Genomic DNA, 17,972 nt, shown 5'->3' with positions numbered 1-17,972 from the left:
ATGAATTCGCATGAAATGCCAAAATGAACAGACATACTATTCAAATGTGATGCGCAGTAAGTGCACAGCATGTGTAAGAGGACATCCACTTCATAAGCCACATTAAAGTCTTTCATTTCCTACACACTGACTACAGAAACCACTGGGAAAAAAATGACCCTGTGTAAAAAAAAAAAAAGGAAACAATTTTGTTTTCAATCATAATCAAGTTGGTCAGCCTATTAATGTGCTTAAAGGTGGACCTGAATATTGCTCAGCAAAATAAAATAAAAACAAGTCATTCATACAGTGTATTTTGCAACTAGTCCATACAGCTCAGTGTTCATCAAACGCATCCAGGTTGACAATGAATCTCAAGTGTCCAGGTCATATTTCAGCTCAAAATATAATCAATTCTATTTTGTTTTAAGAAGAGTGCATATTAGGAGCATTTTTGCATTATTTCCATGACAATAAAACAATTTGCATCACGGTTAAAAAAATTCTCATTACTGTATAATGAAAAATATATTAAGTAGTAAAACACTACTGTATTAAAGTAATGAGAATCTAATAAAAACAAATTGTGAATAATTGTGAATTGCAAACTCAAAAGTAAAACATCCCAGTATTTGGGGGGAAATGTGCTTCCAGTTATGAAAATATTTTGCAATGCATCCCAACTTATTAATTATTTATTATTATTATTTGAATAATAATAATAATAATATCACACTTTTGGGGTGAAATGTGACCCGGACATATTGTTTTTTAAAAAGAAGCTAAAGAACAGAGTTACGAATCAACTACAGCAAGGGTTTTTAAATGTGTCTAACAAAAGGAATGGTTCACAGGCAGATTATTAATATTTCTACCATAAAACCTTGCCTATTTACCCATCCTGCAACACTTTTCCTTCTTTCTGCTCTGCACAAAATGCTCTCTGCTCTCTGAAACTCATTCGACCTTCATTTTATTCCAACCCGTGCCTCTCTTCTCTATCTAACCTCTCTTCACTTCTAAAAACACATGTAGCAAATCCTTCTACATCCCCATCAGTTAAAATATGAGGTACAACATTCCCCCCGACATTCGCCTTCGCAAAGTATAATGCTGTCCAAAACTAAAAATAATAACTACTGTCAAGTTTAATATTTCTTTCTGAATCTCTAACATCAGTAAATCAGCCCACGTCCCAAATGAGGACAGTGACTGTGTCCTGCACAGCGAGGGTTTAGTCTAACTGAAATGATTGGGAGTGCATCATTGCAAACAATCAGATAGAAACTATAAATACAGTTCTCAAACCATCCGAGGGAGATGGGACTAATAGAGCTGCAGGTGAGAGAACCATCATCTGGAAGGCCACGGTATCCCATCATGCCCTTCTTCTCTGTGCCTCTCTCAGTGCTCGGACTGCTGTTTCTTATGGAAGGGAGCTTTAAGGCGACTCCAGAAGGAATGGGTGCGCCGGGTTTTCCTCTCGCTGCCCCGCACCATCTCGGCCTCGTACTGGCGGATCTGACGCACCAGTGCAGCAAACACCTCGTCGATGTAATAACGGAATGCAGCGGAGGTCTCAAAAAAGGGGCACTGGAACTCCCTCGCCAGCTGTTTGCCCTCCTCTACAGACACCTGAACGTGTGAAGACAAAAACAAACAGCCCTTCAGTCTAAACCACTTCATTTGTGCCTAGTATGTCTCTAACGTCATTTAATGATTAGATATGTAAAAATAGTGGGTCATTCGTTTACATTCATTTATACACACAGTTTATCCATGTCCCTTAAGCTCACCAAAGCACCTGCATTTACTTAATCAAAAATACAGTAAAAACTGTAATATTATTAAATATTATTGAACATTTTAGTGTTATATATATATATATATATATATATATATAATACATTTGTAATTATATATTGTTATAATTACAATTATTAATAAATTACATTACAGTTATATATATTTAATGAGATATATATATATATATATATATATATATATATATATATATATATATATATATATATATATGTGTGTGTGTGTGTGTGTATTCATACAACCATACATACACACACACATATACGTATATATATATATATATTTTTTTTATATGGACCTAAATTACTAAGGAATAACAGCATCATGGTAAAACTGTAAAGTTTTTTGTTGTTAATTAATTCCTGATTCCAAATGCATTAACTAATGTTAATGCATTTTGAATCATGAATTAATTAACAACAAAAATACTTTCACAGCTCCTCACAGCGCTGGGTTAATGTTAGTTTCCACAACCACGATCTAGAACACAGCCATCCAGAACACTCTGGAATCAATTGTCCAGTGATTTTGTTCTTCATCATCTAAAGTATTTCCAAGAGAATTCTACATCAGTGTTTCGAGCTCATGTGGGACACGGTTCTTGAAAATACGAGTTAAGGTACATTAAAAACAAATATATTCAAGAAACTTCATATATCCCAATGCACAGTGCAACCTGTCTCTAAAGGAAAGTAACAACTTTGAATGTGATCAGCCTGGCACATCCTTCAAAATCATGTGTACAGCCAATGATAACCTTTGCAAGAGAGGCCATCAAGAAGCCTACAGCAACTCTGTAGAAGTTACAGTTCTCCATGACAGAGATGAGAGAAACTGTCTGGCTGGTACTTAAGATTGAGGAGCTCATGCTATCTTGACTAGCGTTTGCCCAAAGGCATGTGAAGACCAGGAAGAGTCTGTTCTTCTCAGATGGCACAATGCTAGACTGTGTTTGGCTCATATCAAACAGAGCACATCACAGTGAGACATCAGCCCTACAGTGAAGCACAGAGGTGGCAGCACTGTGCATTAGGGATTCGTCCCTGTGGCAAGGAATCGAGACATCATAAAGACAGAAGGAAAACAGTTGGAGCTGAGAACAGAAAGAAGACCTTCAGGGCAATGACTATGAAATATTGCTTAAAATCAAACAGGCAATCTTATCGCTTTCACAGCCTCATTGTATTTATAATCACGCACCTGCAAACTATTCTAACTCAAACTTTCAGGGGAAATGTTTTTAAAGAAAAGTTTAAGTTATCTGACTGTGGTGTAGTTCATTTACAGCCTACGTTCAGCTTTTTACTGTATTTAGGCTTCAAAATTCAAACAGGCTTCAAACTTTTGTGGGTCACAGAGCTTATTTTCTGCAATAATCAAAAAGCCATTGGAAAAATCAGGGTGATGCTAATTTAAGGGTTGGCCTACAAAAATACATTATCATACTGCTATATAACTGCTAAAATATCTGTCACATAATAGTCTATAGTATTTTGAATGGGATACACCATGGTTCCATTACTTAACACAATATTATGCAATATAGTCTGAGGGGGGGGTCAATATTTCTGAGGTATAGGGGTTTCAGGTAAAGCGTCTCACCTGTCTGAGATGGACCAGGTCAGACTTGTTTCCCACCAGTACAACAGGGGTGTCGACGGTGCGCCGCACGCGGTAGATCAGCTGCTTGAAGTGGCGAGCCTCCTGGAAACTGCGGCGGTCCGTGATGGAGTATGAGATGATGAAACCTTCACCCCCTCGCATGTACTGATCACGCATGGCTGTGAACTCCGCCTGGTTTCAAACAAAGAGATCTTCTTTACAAACTCACTGTCTTGTATCCTTGTAAGTATCATGCAAAATTACGGGATTTATTAGATTTACATGGTCATGGCAAGAGCAGTTAGGGCTGGAAGCTAAAACGGTATCTTAACTAAATTGCGATGAAATTTATATTGTTAACAATGATATGCTCTGGACATTTTTACTGGATATGGATTAATCTGACAGTCTACGACACAGCAGAAAAAACTACTGTCAATACACACTGAAACTGAAAGACCATCGGGACAACCCGTCAAAATAAAAATGTGGTTTAACTTTAAGAAATTATCCCAGAAATATACTACTATTGTATAGCCTACTAAAATATCATTCTCAACGTAATTTTTGAGAAATATCACACAATCAAGGGGTTTTTTTCCATTAATTTATACAGGTCTGTTGTGCAGCATCTTGCTTGACAATAAAACTGCAATGTTTTGTTGTAAATTCATTTCATTTGATTACATTTTTAAATAATGATCAAACTGTTAAAGTTTTACTAATTCATTTCATTAGGCAACTTTTTTCAAACATGTGGAATTTCTGGCTGCATTCCTGTAAACAAGATTTAAGTTTGCTTTAAAAACCCAAGAGATTGGTTTATACTGGTCAAGACTTGTTGTAATTAACATTATACCACAGATGCATTATGAAACATTCCCTGAATGTTCCCAAATGAACCCTAAACACTACATTATTATATTATAGGTGAATTTTCATTAAACTCGTGATGAGATGACTAATGTATTTTATAGCATCGCCGAATGATCCAATGATGAAAAAGATGCTGATTCAGAGGGAGAAACATTGTGCCTGATGTGTGTTTGTGTGTTTTGTGAAGTGACAACTGCAAAGATAGACACAGGAAAAGGGAAGTGAGACACATTTGAGAATGACCTTCTTATAGTCTGCAAAATAAAGTCTTAAGTTGAGCACCACAGTTTACCACAGACAGATTTTTGCACTTCACTGTTTCATGTTTTGTTTTAATCACACCACCTCTACCGCCTACCTGTCCTGCTGTGTCCAAGATGTCCAGGTTTGCTGGCTCATCGTCTATGCGGATCTGCGTTTTATAAGCATCCTCTAAAAACAGAAAAACACATGCATGGAGGTTGATGAGAGGACACAACAGCAGTTTAACAGAAAAAAAATACTTAAATGGGAAGATATATCAGTGTTATATTTATATATACTATATTTAGTAAATACACACACAACCATTCAATTTTTTTAAAGGATGCATTAAATTAAAAGACACTGAATTCATTTGAAGACATTTATAATTTACAAAAGAAATCCTATTTCAAATAAATGCTGTTCTTGTCACCTTTCTATTTATCAAAGAATCTATTTATCAAAAAATATCCCAGTTTTCACAAATATGTTCATGTTTCTTGAGTAGCAAATCAGCGTATTAGAATGATTTCTGAAGGATCGTGTGAGCCTGAAGACTGGAGTAATGATGCTGAAAATTCAGCTTTGATCACAGGAATAAATTACATTTTAAAATACTGTATATTACAATAGAAACTAGTTATTTTAAATTGCAATAATATTTCATAATATTACTGTTTTACTGTATTTATGATCAAATAAATGCAGCCTTGGTTAGCATTAAAACATTAAAATATCTTACAGACTCTTTAGAAAGTTGTGTGAGACAGACACAACACCTCAAGAAAACACCTATGTAAAACATGTAAAAATAACTCTTTATACATAATAAAAATAAATGACAAATTATTACAGAAAGTCAAATTATTAGATAAAATTATTAAATTAGATAAATTAGGGGAAAAAATATTACATAATAAAAATAAATTAGACATCAACTCAAAGTGTCATTTCTGTGCCACTAAGATTAACGGTAAAAAATTACCGTTTTCAAACAAGTTGGTTATTAAAGAAATAGTTCATCATGGAAATCTGCTGTAAATGTACTCACCCTCAGGCAATCCTAGATATAGATGAGTTTGTTTCTTCATCCGATTTGGAGAAATGTATAATTATATCACGTACTCACCAATGGATCCTCTGCAGTGAATGGGTGCCGTCAGAATGAGAGTCAAATCAGCTGCTAAAAACATCACAATAATCCACACCACTCCAGTCCATCAATTAACATATTATGAAGCGAAAAGCTGCATGTTTGTATCACTAAGGAGTTTTAACTTTAACTCATAGTTTAGCTGGAAGCAACAGTTAAAACATTTAATGATGGATTTGTTTCTTACAAACACACTGCTTTTCACTTTACAAGACATGATAGACTGGAGTGGTGTGGATTATTGTGATGTTTTTATCAGCTGTTTGGACTCTCATTCTGACGGCACCCATTCACTGCATATGAGCCACTGGTGAGTACGTGATATAATTATACATTTCTCCAAATCGGATGAAGAAACAAACTCATCTACATCTTGGATGACCTGAAGGCGAGTAATTTCAGCAAATTTTCATTTTTTAATTAACTATTTCTTTAAACATAGATAGGGAAAAGAATTGGACTAAGATTCACTGGGACACTTTTTGACACTCATCCAGAATTCACCCAAATTCTTTGGTCATCTATACTTGTGGCGTCACAAAAACCGAATGCAACATCACTCTGAAATGTAAAAGACTTGATTGATGAGTTAAGAGGACATGTTAATAATTTCCTTACCGATAGTGGGGTCATGATCCTCTGGAAATCTGTGACTTATAAACTGCATGATGATGGCTGCGAGACAAAGAGAACAAGACAAGCAGAGTTCTTACATAATTGTGGTACCATGAAATTCAATGAGAAGAGTGTAAACATCTCCCCCTTCTCCCTCATGTGCGGCAAACACACCCTGCTGTCAGCATGTATTTGCTCTGTATGCACTCTCTGCTCTGTTCCCATGGAGACAGCGATATAAAGAGAGAATATCAGTCACCCTAAAGAACCTTCTGCAGTGCACTCAAACAATGAGATCCTCACCAGGTGACCTCCACTTATCTCCTAGGCAACAGACTCCTGGAGGGGAAGGAAGTTGCTAGGCACCTGCGCCTTCGTAACGACCAGACTGAAGCACTGAGCCAACACCCACACTTTTATTGTCTGCCCGCCTGTGACTGTACGTCTAAGGCTGTGAAACCAGCCCGCTGTCTGACCACAATAAAGGGCTGCACTGAAAGAAATCTGGCACAAGGGTCAATCGCACAAAATTATTCCATGCCAAAATCAAAGAAAGAAATTAGTATTTAATATTTTAGTTGAAGTCTATTTAAAGAGATAGTTCACCCAATAATGAAAATTCTGTCATCATTTACTCGCCCTCAAGAATTTCCAAACCTGTACAAGTTTTGTTGACCACAAAAGAAGATATTGTGAAGAATGTTGGTAACCTAACAGTTGATGGTAGCCATCAACTTCTATGATATTTTTTTTGTTGTTTTGTTAGGTTACCAACATATTTCAAACTTCTTTTGTGTTCAACAGAAGGTTTGAGGGTGAGTAAATGATGACAGAATCTTCAGTTTTGGGTGAACTATCCCTTTAAGGACTTTCTGCACTGTGCCATTGTTTTCAATTGTTTTAAAATTAAGCATATTTAACCACCACAAATTAATAGGCAAATGGATACTGGACATTTTTTCCCCCCATCATCAAAGGCCAACTTTAGCCCACAACCCTGTTTTGGGGCCTTTTTGCAGTAGACAGAAAAACATTTATGCTTTTAAGAGCCTCTAAAAAAAAGACTAAAAAAAAGTCACTTATTTGAGACTGAGGTTGCTTTCAAATAAAATTAGATTTTTAATTTTCCTAAATGTTGATATTCCTAAACACAGTTTTTAGGCTTCATTGCCTTTTTGAAAAAAAAACACAATTTCTTATTGAGGAAAGTGTTGAAAAATTTGCTCCTAGCCACAGACACCTCTGACTTGCTCACTGGAGGATTTAAGCATTATGAAGTGACTTTCTAGCAGCTCCCTGTTCAAATGACTGCTGATTACATTAAAAACTCACAAGACCTTTAGGGAAACTTTCTGAGAACTGCTCAGACTGCTCTCTCTTGGAACAATACCGACTGAAACAATTAGTTAAAATTATCGTCAACAATAAAAAATTGATGACAAATATTTTTGTTGTCGAACCATTCATTATATTCATTGGATTATGAAACATTAGATTAATCGATTATCAAATTAATTATTTGTTGCAGCCCTGCCGACTAATTTTTATATTTCTTAAAGTTGCAAGAAATTAAAATTGACCCTATCAATTTGCTAAATGCATGTTATATCATCCAATAAACGATTCATCCATGTCTGGGTTAAAATCTTGTAGTGAACAATGAAAATGAAAAAATGTGATCTTCTGTTGACAATGACAGATGCTGACTTGGGAATGGGAACTGATAAAACCAAGAAAGCAACATCAACAGCAGATAGAAGTGACAGAGAAAAGAGAGAGAGAAAACTAAATTACTCACCACTTTTGCCCACACCTCCCTCTCCTAACATCACCAATTTGTACTCGCGGGAGTGACCCCCTGCGCTCCGCGAGGACTCCATCCAAATAACTGAAACAAGACAAGCAAAAATCTGTTCAAAATAGTTTTAAAAACTTTAAAAGATTACGTTGAAAGAATGATTGTCAGACAGACAGACAGTTATACAGATAGACAGGGATGGATGGATGGGGTGCTCTGAGTGGTTGCAAGGTATTACTAGGTGGTTGCAGCTGTTAATATAGTTTGCAAGTTCTAGTAGGAGTTGGACTCTTTTTTCAGACACTGAGCGTTTGATTCTCCAGCTGCACCGCTGCATGAATGCAGGCCTGTAGCGCAACACGGCAGAATATGACTGACTGCACCCAGAAAAAACAGCACTTGTCGAGGCTGTGTTTGACACCAGAGCTTCAGTTTGATGGAGAAGAGGAAGTGAGTCATTCTGTCGAGCTATTCATGTGACAAAGCGATGGGGTGGGTGTTACATTAACCACGGGCAATAATAGATTATCTGCCAGTGTACCCCTGTCTGATGTATTTTTCCATTGCCATTGACTGCGATGCTGCATTAGTTACTTCAGAGCAGCCCTTCTACATGATTTTCAGTGGAAATAATATTAGACAATGGAACAACACTGCTGAGTGGTGTTTTTTAGTTTTGAGCAGCTCTATTTAATGTGTCTTGTGTGAGTGTGTGTGTGTGTGTGTGTGTGTGTGTGTGTGTGTGTGTAGCTCCCCTCCAGCTCATTTTATACTGTATATGTATATCATTTTAATAGAAAAATTAATTGAGTTTGTTTGCAATTTTGTGTTCCTATAATAATTGATTGGTATCTTTTATGGGACACCTGTAGAAAATGGTATTCCCCCCAAAAATGGTCTGAGCAGCTCTCATGGTGTCCATGGTTTGTTAGTTTGTAATAAACGACTCAGCAATTTATTATAAAATAAATACCAAATGACTGAAATTATTAAATCTGACTTAATTATTATTCTGTAGCCTCTATTACTGTCAGTTTCCAAAGTCATGAGAAACCCTGTCGACCCATATATACAGGTTTTATATAATTTATTATAAATATTTACTAACAATTTACAGTATTTGTTTACATCATGCTTATTGCTATAAGAAAGAAGAGCTTTAAACTATTTACACGTCACAAAATTTGGCTGCAAAAACTACAAGGTTGCAACAAAGATATCACAGAAAACTGAGAAAATAAGGCAGCTAATATAAAATTTAGTTTGACCTTCACAATCAACTTTTCCTGAAGGTCAAGCCTGACCCTTTAGCCATTTGTTGTAAGCATTTCAAAGTACTGTAACATCATAATTAATATGGGATCTTTTTTAAACAATGTCTTTCATAACATTTGTGACAATTGATTGATTAGTATAATTTTATGAAAGTGGTGGCTTTGTGCTGTAAGCTACTTATTAACTATAGTAAGTGTGGTATGTTGACGCAAACTATGGTTACTGTGGTACATGTTTAAAATATTAAGGCCTTGAGTGGCAACTGCACCTAGAAACACTTGCATGACCCCAAGAAAAGTCCTTTAAACCACCCAAAGATGAATAGATGTGCATTATTATTTAGTGACCGAGTTTGAAATGAACAGATTAACTGCAATGAAATCATAGTTTGTGATATTAATAGACCGAACGCGTCGACGACTTGAAGTGAGTTTACCTCTGAGAATACATCAAAAACATATATGTGACTAATTTTATTAGTTATATTTACGAAGTGTATTTTATAAACTTTTAGTGATCACCAAAAACCATGCGAAAGTTTTCTCACGCTCTTGAAGTTGTTGAACTGCCCTCTTATGACTAGGCTTGTTTATGAAGCGACAGAGTCGCATTACAACAAACACTTGAATCATTCGAATAAAATAAACTAGTGCAACATAGTAGCCGCCGCGGATACAGTCATGTTGCTTTAAAAAGTGTGATTCTGTGCATGATAAAACTATGGTTAGAAGTTACTTGGTGGCTTACCTGTGTCACAGGATCTCTGTCTCCATTGGGACTTTTGTATCGATGCAAATGATGTTTAAATATTTGATGTTAGAAAATTCCTGCCATACAATTCTCACTGTAAACATACAGAGCCACGGAGGACTGAGCGCAGACGGGTCCTAAAGCCCGCCGGGTTCCATTCAGGCCATCGACAAATACAGCAGCACGGGGTGAAATATACATATAAATACATTTCAATAAATTATGAGTAAATACATTTGATAATGATAATACATAATTAAATCCTATATAGTTAGCTACTACAGTTATTGTTATTGCTGTAAAATTCAAATAAATTAAAATTACATGTGTAAAGAAAGAAAAATAAATATATAGAGAAAAGATAGAATATTGCATATACTATCCATATTAAGCGCAAGAAAAAGTTGGTCAAAAACCTACAAGCTTACCACCAACCACAACATTCAGATGATATTTGTATTTTTTATCTGGTGGAACTGAACACAGGATTGTGGGATATCACAGGATACTTCAAGAACCAACCAGATGAAGGCATCTCAGAAGACAGGACATAAAGCTAAACAGGTTTGAAGGGGAGCAAGGGAAAGAACCAGAAGCCATTTGTCTTATTACAGTCAGTGTACCTTCAGAATGATTCTTAATTTATATTATAAAAGTAAATGTAGTTGCTTTAAGTGGTGCTCAAATGCACTTCATAAATAGCATGTATTAGCATGGTACTTGTCCAAAAAACATTCTAATATTTCTTGTAAAGTAACCACAATGGCCAATTGTGCAAACATGTTCAGACTGTGTCATAAGAACTTATCTTACCAACTAGCAAGGGGTAAACAGTCATACTTTTCGGATTCAGAGTAGACCAACCTACATTTTTATGTACCTGACTAAAAAAAGTTATGACTAACTAAGACTAGTCTAAACAGCTTATGGAACCAGCCACAATTCTGCTTCGCAGGCTATTCCTATTTTTTGGATCTGTCACCTTATAATGAAATATTTGCGGTTGGAAAATTGAGCAAAATAAGGGGTGACAGATTACAACTCAAGTTATAACTTGATTTTAATTCAACTTCAGAGCAGAGAAAGAGGGGAAGGTCTGATCTAGTGTATCAGCATTTATTTTATTTGCACGTCCATTGTGTTAACAACTTCAACATACAGTACAAGTCAGCATTAGTGTAACATACTGTATTTAGCATAAACTCACAGCAGTATGCAGATAACTTCCCCTCAAAAGCATTATAGTTCACACTTTATATTAGATGTCCCTGAAGATCATGTAGTGAAATGAGCAGTATTAAGATGGGTATGTAAAGTACATGTTATTCACTGTACTTACATTATACATAGACAACTTGCTTGTACTTACAAATATTGAAAAGGCCAGGTAACAGCATGAATCACACTACAGTTGTGGTGAACACTGTTTATCATCTAGGTACAGTGGTTTAAGGGACACCTAAAATAAAGCTGAATCATTCCATCTTAACCATATCAACATTGCGGTATCCAGATGGACTAATATATTTATTACAGTAATTTTCTTCTCAGCTCATTTTCATCTTTGTTCAGATTTCAATGTTTCTGTACAACACACAACAGCAAAAAACTGAGGGATTGTTAGGGACCGGTGGCAGAGAGAGAGAAAAGGGCAGATAGCACTCCAAAAGAGGACTCAAAAAGAAACCATTTCCATTCCAGGTAAAACAGTTAGATACAAGACGAGCAGAAAGTGCTGCTGCCCACCAGTGCATTGGAACAAACACTCATTTACAATTGGTTATATTCATCTTTATGTCTATAGTTATTGATATAAAACAAGCTTTTATGCCCGAAAGATCAAAAAAGTTCCAAGTAACACAAGGAGCTGAGGGTTAAAATAAAGAAAAACACGCATGTATCATTTCACGTAGGTTGCATCGTGTTGTTTGGGTTGCTGTTTTTACAAAAGTGGGTTTTGCTGTCATATAAACCACTAAAAACTGTAATATATACACCAGTTTTGAAGCAGAAATTTGAATAGTCATTGCATGCAGGATTAAAAGCAATACAGAGGGTGGAAGAGTTCACTTTTCTGTTGAAAATGTATAGAGTGAAATTGCAAGACGATGGGTTTCTTAATTTTCTTCAAAATGTAATTGGAATGTGATTCATTTTTCCTAATAAACAATGGTTGATCTCATTATGTGGCCTTAATGACTCACAATGAGCTTGACTGCGGATATCATGGAGAGAACGCTGGGGCTTAATTTACTGCTATATTAATTTCACATGTTAAATATGAAATCTTTCTAATGAGCCAGTTGATATCTTTTTCCTCCACTCACCCTCCCACTTTCTGCCTTATTAACTAAATATGCGCTCATTTGCTCTGGGAATAGAGCATGTAATCTGCCTCAGGGGCTGTGGGCACCGAATTACATCATTGGGAGCACATCCACATGCACATCGCATGACTTCAAACATGGACTCAGAGGCCTGTCTGAAGCTGCAGTGCGAGCTGCTTCATCATGGTCACCAACACACCACAAAACATTGGTCCATCTACTTTGGTTAGTTTTCGACAGCTGCCGCTGACTAATGGTTACTGGCTGATGCCAAAATCCTAACTTTGATATGGTCAGTTATTAGTCCTATCACGGTTATTAGGGTTTTGATATACATATATATATATATATATTCTTTCTTTTGAACATAAATCATAAAAATAAATACAGTACTCTACGAAAGTGCAAAAATTGGTCTGAATCTGCATATATCTCAACTATAATTCATAGAATAGAGAATAGACGGGCTTAAAGCCAAACTTATTAAAGTAAATAAGCTGGGGTGGCTCATTTTTGCTCTGTTATTTCCATGACACCATTTGTAAGTCAGAAGTTCAAATGTATTTTTGGCGATATTCAGTTGTACTATGAAAAAAGAAACTGAGGAGTACGGCCTATGGTACATTATGTACATTGTTAAAAATTAGTTGTATGGCCTAAATAATTAAGATTGGCCTTAAAAAAACATGTTTGATGGCAATAGAAACTGATGTTAGGTACAGTACATGTAAAATGTACAAATTTGACAATACGTTAATATGCTAATATCTGTCACATTTGGTTTTTACTGTTGTTTAATCGGTGTTTCCCTCCAACGTTTTGAACCAAACCTTCCCTGATCTCTATGCTATGGTATAGCACAGCAACTGGGTTAAAATGGAAATGTGCATAGATATCCCTAAAGGAAAAAATAAAAACTAAATTTAATTTAAATCAATGAATATGTTGAGATACGCCGACAACACAGAGGTCATAGAAGTGCTTTGTCCAAGTCATCAAGACGGAGAAATGAACAATAATGTATAAGTACAGCTACAAATAAATAAAGCAGCTACAGCATGAAAATGGGGAAAGTGTAGACTGGCTTTACTATATGGAACATAGTAGTGTTTTCATAAATCAAATTTATTTTTAATCCTGCGCTGACGGTCTCTAATTTTAATTTGGTGGCTGGCTGAAAACTGCCTTAACATCAGGTTTTGTTTAACTGGCATTTGGAGTTTTCTTTTCTCCAGAGAATTTTCATCTCAATTTCAGCGTCATTACAAGATTAAACATTACTTTTTAGATGGATAGGAATAATAGCCATGTTTCAACCTTGTCTTCTGTGGTAAATATTAGCACGTTAGCAAAAATGCTCATGATGGTGTCCAGTTTATATCACATTTCATCCATTTTTATACTACACTATCAAAACATTCACATCATTACTTTCTTAAAAAGTGGACTTTAAAACTCACTTTTTACATACAACCCTCCTTCATCCTAAAAATAAAAGTGTCTCACTAGCTTTAGCATGCGGCTAATTGAAAGTAGTGTATGTATATTGTGAATATGCAGGTATACTGGTAAAAGGCTCTGAGGATACTGTGGTATAACTCTCTTATAATCGACTTTAGCGTTATCTAATCAGAGCCAAAAACCACATTGATGTGGTTATTTTTGCTTTTTTCCTCAGTTTTTTTTTTTTTGCTATGACGTATGAGTCTTTTTTGCTACGAGTTCATTAGAGAACTTTCTAAGTGTATTTTCCTGGTCTTACGTCCTGACACACATACTTATCCTCTCATACACCTATCTGTACAGGGAAAAGGAGAGACTGTTAAATGGGCTTCTTTCTATAGAGGGGCTGACAGGAAGGAAGTGGTATAATACATTTTGCTTTCCCCATGTGTTAGCCAGACACTAGTACTCTATAAGGTTATGCCACTTGGCAATCTGCCGCCTTGGGTTGTCACAGACTTCCCTCCAGTGAGTCACCCCTGATGGAATAGGGCTCTGACCACCCAGAACCAGGCGACCCACAACCTCATTCTTCGTGGTGCGGTCAAAATCAATGACCAGAAACTCCACAGAGATGTCCGGCATTAGCTCAGCGGGAACATCGTAGATAAACGATTCATTGAAAACGGGATTGAGTGTGCATTTCTTCACATGCGTCTTTTTCTTGGCTATGCGCTTGCGGCCGTAGAAGACGTTCACTTTAACATAAGGGTCTGTGGGTGGAGAAGGAAAATAAAGACATTAGAATTTGTCAAGTTTTTTGCATCATAAATGGGATCATTTGAATATCTATAAATTTGTGTGTATGTGTGGTGTGTACTTACTGCCTGACAGGCCAGTGATGTCCATGGTTGGCAGGTGTTTGGCCTTAAGGACTACCACATTAAGCCTGTGAGTAACAGGCTGGTAGGACAAAGAGACCAGCAACTCCCCACGACTTTCACACTGCGGAGAAACAGAACAGAAATTGAACACAAGAAATAGGACACAAATGTTTATAGCCATACGCAAAAGTCTATCAGATGAATAAATAAGGACATGATGTTGAGCCATCCTGTAAGTGATCACAGTACTGATATAGAAGGATTATCCCAATGGCTCATGATACTCAGCCTCAAGGTGATGATACATTGGGCATCTTTTTTTTAGCAGTGTTGCTTGGGCACTTTACCGTTGAGAATGTGCAACAAACTTCAGAGTCTGTCCAAACGTAAGGTAAGCGTAGCACAATCATCCATGCTTCCTAAAGCAGTACCAACAGGGGGAACAATACCCATCACCTAGTGTTGTAGTCGAGTCCAGGTAGAAACCTGAGTAAATTGAAGGCCCAAGTATACTAAGATTTTTTTTATTTTTTTTGCAGAGTTGTATGCGTAGCTTTTCAAAGTATAGTCCATTTGAGGTGTATGTGAATGCAGGCGGTCTACAAATGCCCTCTAGAAAGCTTCATTTTTTTCTGCGCTATTTTTCTAGAGAAGTTATGACCGATAAAAATGTCTTTGCACTCTTTTAATCTAAAGTTGCTGCTATCTCACATCCCTTTCACACAAACGCTAGTTAATGCGGCCTTTGTAGTCTCAACTATTTTGTTGTTGTTCTGTCTTTTTAGTTTTCTACTGTGAAACAACAGCTCGGCCCAGTGTTGCCACCTTGTGGAAAAACTGATTAGTGCAAAAGCAAGTCAATGCATATGTGCAACCGGTTACAAAATTTGGGTGCTGCATGTACAGTACTATTAAAGGGTTAGTTCACCCAAAAATGAAAATTAGTGCTTTACTCACCCTCGAGGTATCCTAGGTGTATATGACTTTCTTCTTTCGGACATATCCAATCATAAAAAAAAAAAGTTATATTAAAAAATGTCTTGCTCTTCCAAGCTTTAGAATGGGAGTAGGTGGGTGTTTCTGTTCAACAGTCCAAAAGACGTCAAATAAAGTGTGCGCATCCATAATAAAACGTGCCTCACACTGCTACGGGGGTGAATAAAGGCCTCCTGTAGCGAATCCATCCGTTTTTGTAAGAAAAATATCCATATTTCAAAAGTAATACTCTTTTCTTTCACTTCATATGCAGAAGCCGTTCTGGCAGATGAAGTAGGACATATGAGTCGCGTGCACGCTTCTGAGATATGCTAGTCATACGAGTTTGTTTATAGGAGCAAAGGAAGCAAAGTTTCCTTTCTTTAGCAAAGGAAAACCAGTCTCCTCTTGGCCTTATATCGAAATCCTCTGACATTTTTCTTTACAAATCCTTGGTTTGTATTTCTAATTCGTGACCGGCGTTTTGTTTTGTTCTCTCTCCGCATTCATCATTAATCATGCTACGCCAACGTCCTGCATCATCCGCCAGAACGGCTTCTGCTTATGATAGTTAGATGAAGTGAGAGAGAAGTGTTTATTACGCATGGATTCACTACAGGAGGCCTTTATTCACCCCCCGGAGCCATTTGGGGCATGTTTTATTATAGATGCACGCGATTTCTGTTGACGTATTTTGGACTGTTCAACAGAAACACCCACCCACTGCAATGATAATGCGTGGAATAGCCAGGACCATTTTGAATATAACTCTGATTGGATTTGTCTGAAAGAAGAAAGTCATATGCCTCGGATGCCTCGAGGGTGAGTAAAACAGACTAATTTTCATTTTTGGGTGAATTAACCCTTTAAGGTAACGAAATTTGCATCACGTGGACTCTCGTGTACATGTAAAAACTGAAGTATACTTTGGCTTTAACTGAGTAATAACTGAGACCAGGGCAGTGTGTTGACATATAGCGCCGTTGTGCTTTGGGCATCCTGAGTTCGAGTACCGGCTCACAGTCCTTTGCCAATCCTGTTCCCCCTCTCTCTACCACTTTGTTTCCAGTCAATATATATACTGTCCTATCCTAAAAGATTGAGATTGAGACCATAAGAGGGTCGAGCCTGAGTCAACACAGAGATCTGCATGTGAACTCTACAGACAGTTTAAATAAGCTTTCCTTTTAGGCTGAATGAAGTCTGGTTTTGCTTCAATCCCAGCAGGCACCAGACGTCTATGTAACGTCAGGTTGACATTGGACATGACGTCGGACAGATGTTGCATTTTGGTTGAAAATTAATATTGGATTGACGTCAATATTTGACGTTGACTTAACGTTGGATTTTGGTTGCACAACCTTAAAAACAACAAAACCTCAACGTCAGCTGACGTCGATATTGGACATCAATTTAACATTGACATTAGATATTGAATTTACATTGAATTTTGGTCACCTGACGTCGCAACCGAAATTTAACCAAATATCAACGTCTTATGACGTTGTGTGCCTGTTTTGTGCCTGCTGGGATGTCACACAAACCTGAGCAGCACACACACAGCGGGCTTCTGTCCAAAGACACAATAGCACAGAGCGGATCGAATTAATCGATACAGACCGCAAAAAGTATCTGCAGTGTGGTACTACTCAAGACCGGACTGTCAAGATTGAGTCCAAATGCTCCCAAGTTTATGAAAGCATGCTCTTAAGCTCAGGCTTGAGACACATTGTCTCGAGTACTACCGAGTACTGCCATAACCCTTGTCCAAGGGCTTTCAGTGCCCACTGCCATCATAGCCAACTCGGTGTAAGTGTATTGAGGTTTCTAATGGTATCTCTGATCCTGCAACAAGGTCAGGTTTGCAAGTTATTAGATTAATTCAGCTTGAATTCGTACGAATGACCTACCCCTAACCCTGCCCGTAAACCTATCTGTCACTGGGTTCTAGACAAATCGTACAAAATCGTAAGAGTGAGGTCGTACGAATTTGTTCAAATTAGCCACCTCGTAAGATACGTACAAATTGATCATGAGATAGCGTTGTATGAGCACTGAAACATTCAGCAGCAACCACCTTAAACAGCTTAAGACGACTATTATCCCAACTCTTCACAGGGCTTTTAACCATGAAGCCCTGTCCCAGAGTAGTAAAAGCAGTAACAGCAAATTGTGATTGTAGAACAGCATTGATCAACATATTGGAATGATTTCGGAAGGAGTATGTG

The 17,972-nt window shown here is 37.0% G+C and overlaps 2 protein-coding genes across 4 annotated transcripts in view; both read right to left on the bottom strand.

Annotated features, from left to right (window-relative positions):
- Positions 1–901: 901 nt before the first annotated feature.
- On the bottom strand, positions 902–10,237 carry LOC306846829 (GTP-binding protein Rit1-like). Of its 2 annotated transcripts, none has more exons than XM_079380458.1 (6): positions 10,113–10,237; positions 8,091–8,180; positions 6,296–6,352; positions 4,640–4,713; positions 3,406–3,597; positions 902–1,614 (listed from the first exon to the last, which is right to left on the bottom strand). In XM_079380458.1, the coding sequence occupies exons 2-6, from the start codon at positions 8,170–8,172 to the stop codon at positions 1,384–1,386; spliced, it is 636 nt and encodes a 211-aa protein (XP_079236584.1). In that variant the 5' UTR covers positions 8,173–8,180; positions 10,113–10,237; the 3' UTR covers positions 902–1,383. The 2 variants fall into 2 exon arrangements, with proteins under 2 accessions (XP_079236584.1, XP_079236585.1); XM_079380459.1 differs by lacking the exon at positions 10,113–10,237 and adding an exon at positions 8,269–8,371.
- A 3,896-nt stretch (positions 10,238–14,133) lies between these two features.
- Positions 14,134–17,972, bottom strand: part of LOC306846794 (synaptotagmin-11-like) — a 28,147-nt gene continuing 24,308 nt past the window's right edge. For both annotated transcript variants that reach the window (XM_079380409.1, XM_079380410.1), the window contains exons 3-4: positions 14,770–14,890; positions 14,134–14,658 (exon numbers count right to left, since the gene is read on the bottom strand). In XM_079380409.1, the coding sequence (XP_079236535.1) occupies positions 14,348–14,658; positions 14,770–14,890 (432 nt within the window). In that variant the 3' untranslated portion in view covers positions 14,134–14,347. The remainder of the gene's footprint in view (positions 14,659–14,769; positions 14,891–17,972) is intronic.

This window comes from Barbus barbus (genome assembly GCF_936440315.1).
Source record: "Barbus barbus genome assembly, chromosome: 27".
NCBI classification, from domain to species: domain Eukaryota; kingdom Metazoa; phylum Chordata; class Actinopteri; order Cypriniformes; family Cyprinidae; genus Barbus; species Barbus barbus.
This window is presented reverse-complemented; position numbering and strand designations above follow the sequence as displayed.

Coding starts and splice junctions, on each gene's coding strand:
- LOC306846829 (XM_079380458.1), bottom strand. CDS start 8,172: ATGGAGTCCTCGCGGAGCGCAGGGGGTCACTCCCGCGAGTACAAATTG. Junction 6,353..8,090: donor GGGAGGTGTGGGCAAAAGTG/GTGAGTAATTTA, acceptor TTTGTCTCGCAG/CCATCATCATGCAGTTTATA. Junction 3,598..4,639: donor TCTTGGACACAGCAGGACAG/GTAGGCGGTAGA, acceptor GTTTGAAACCAG/GCGGAGTTCACAGCCATGCG.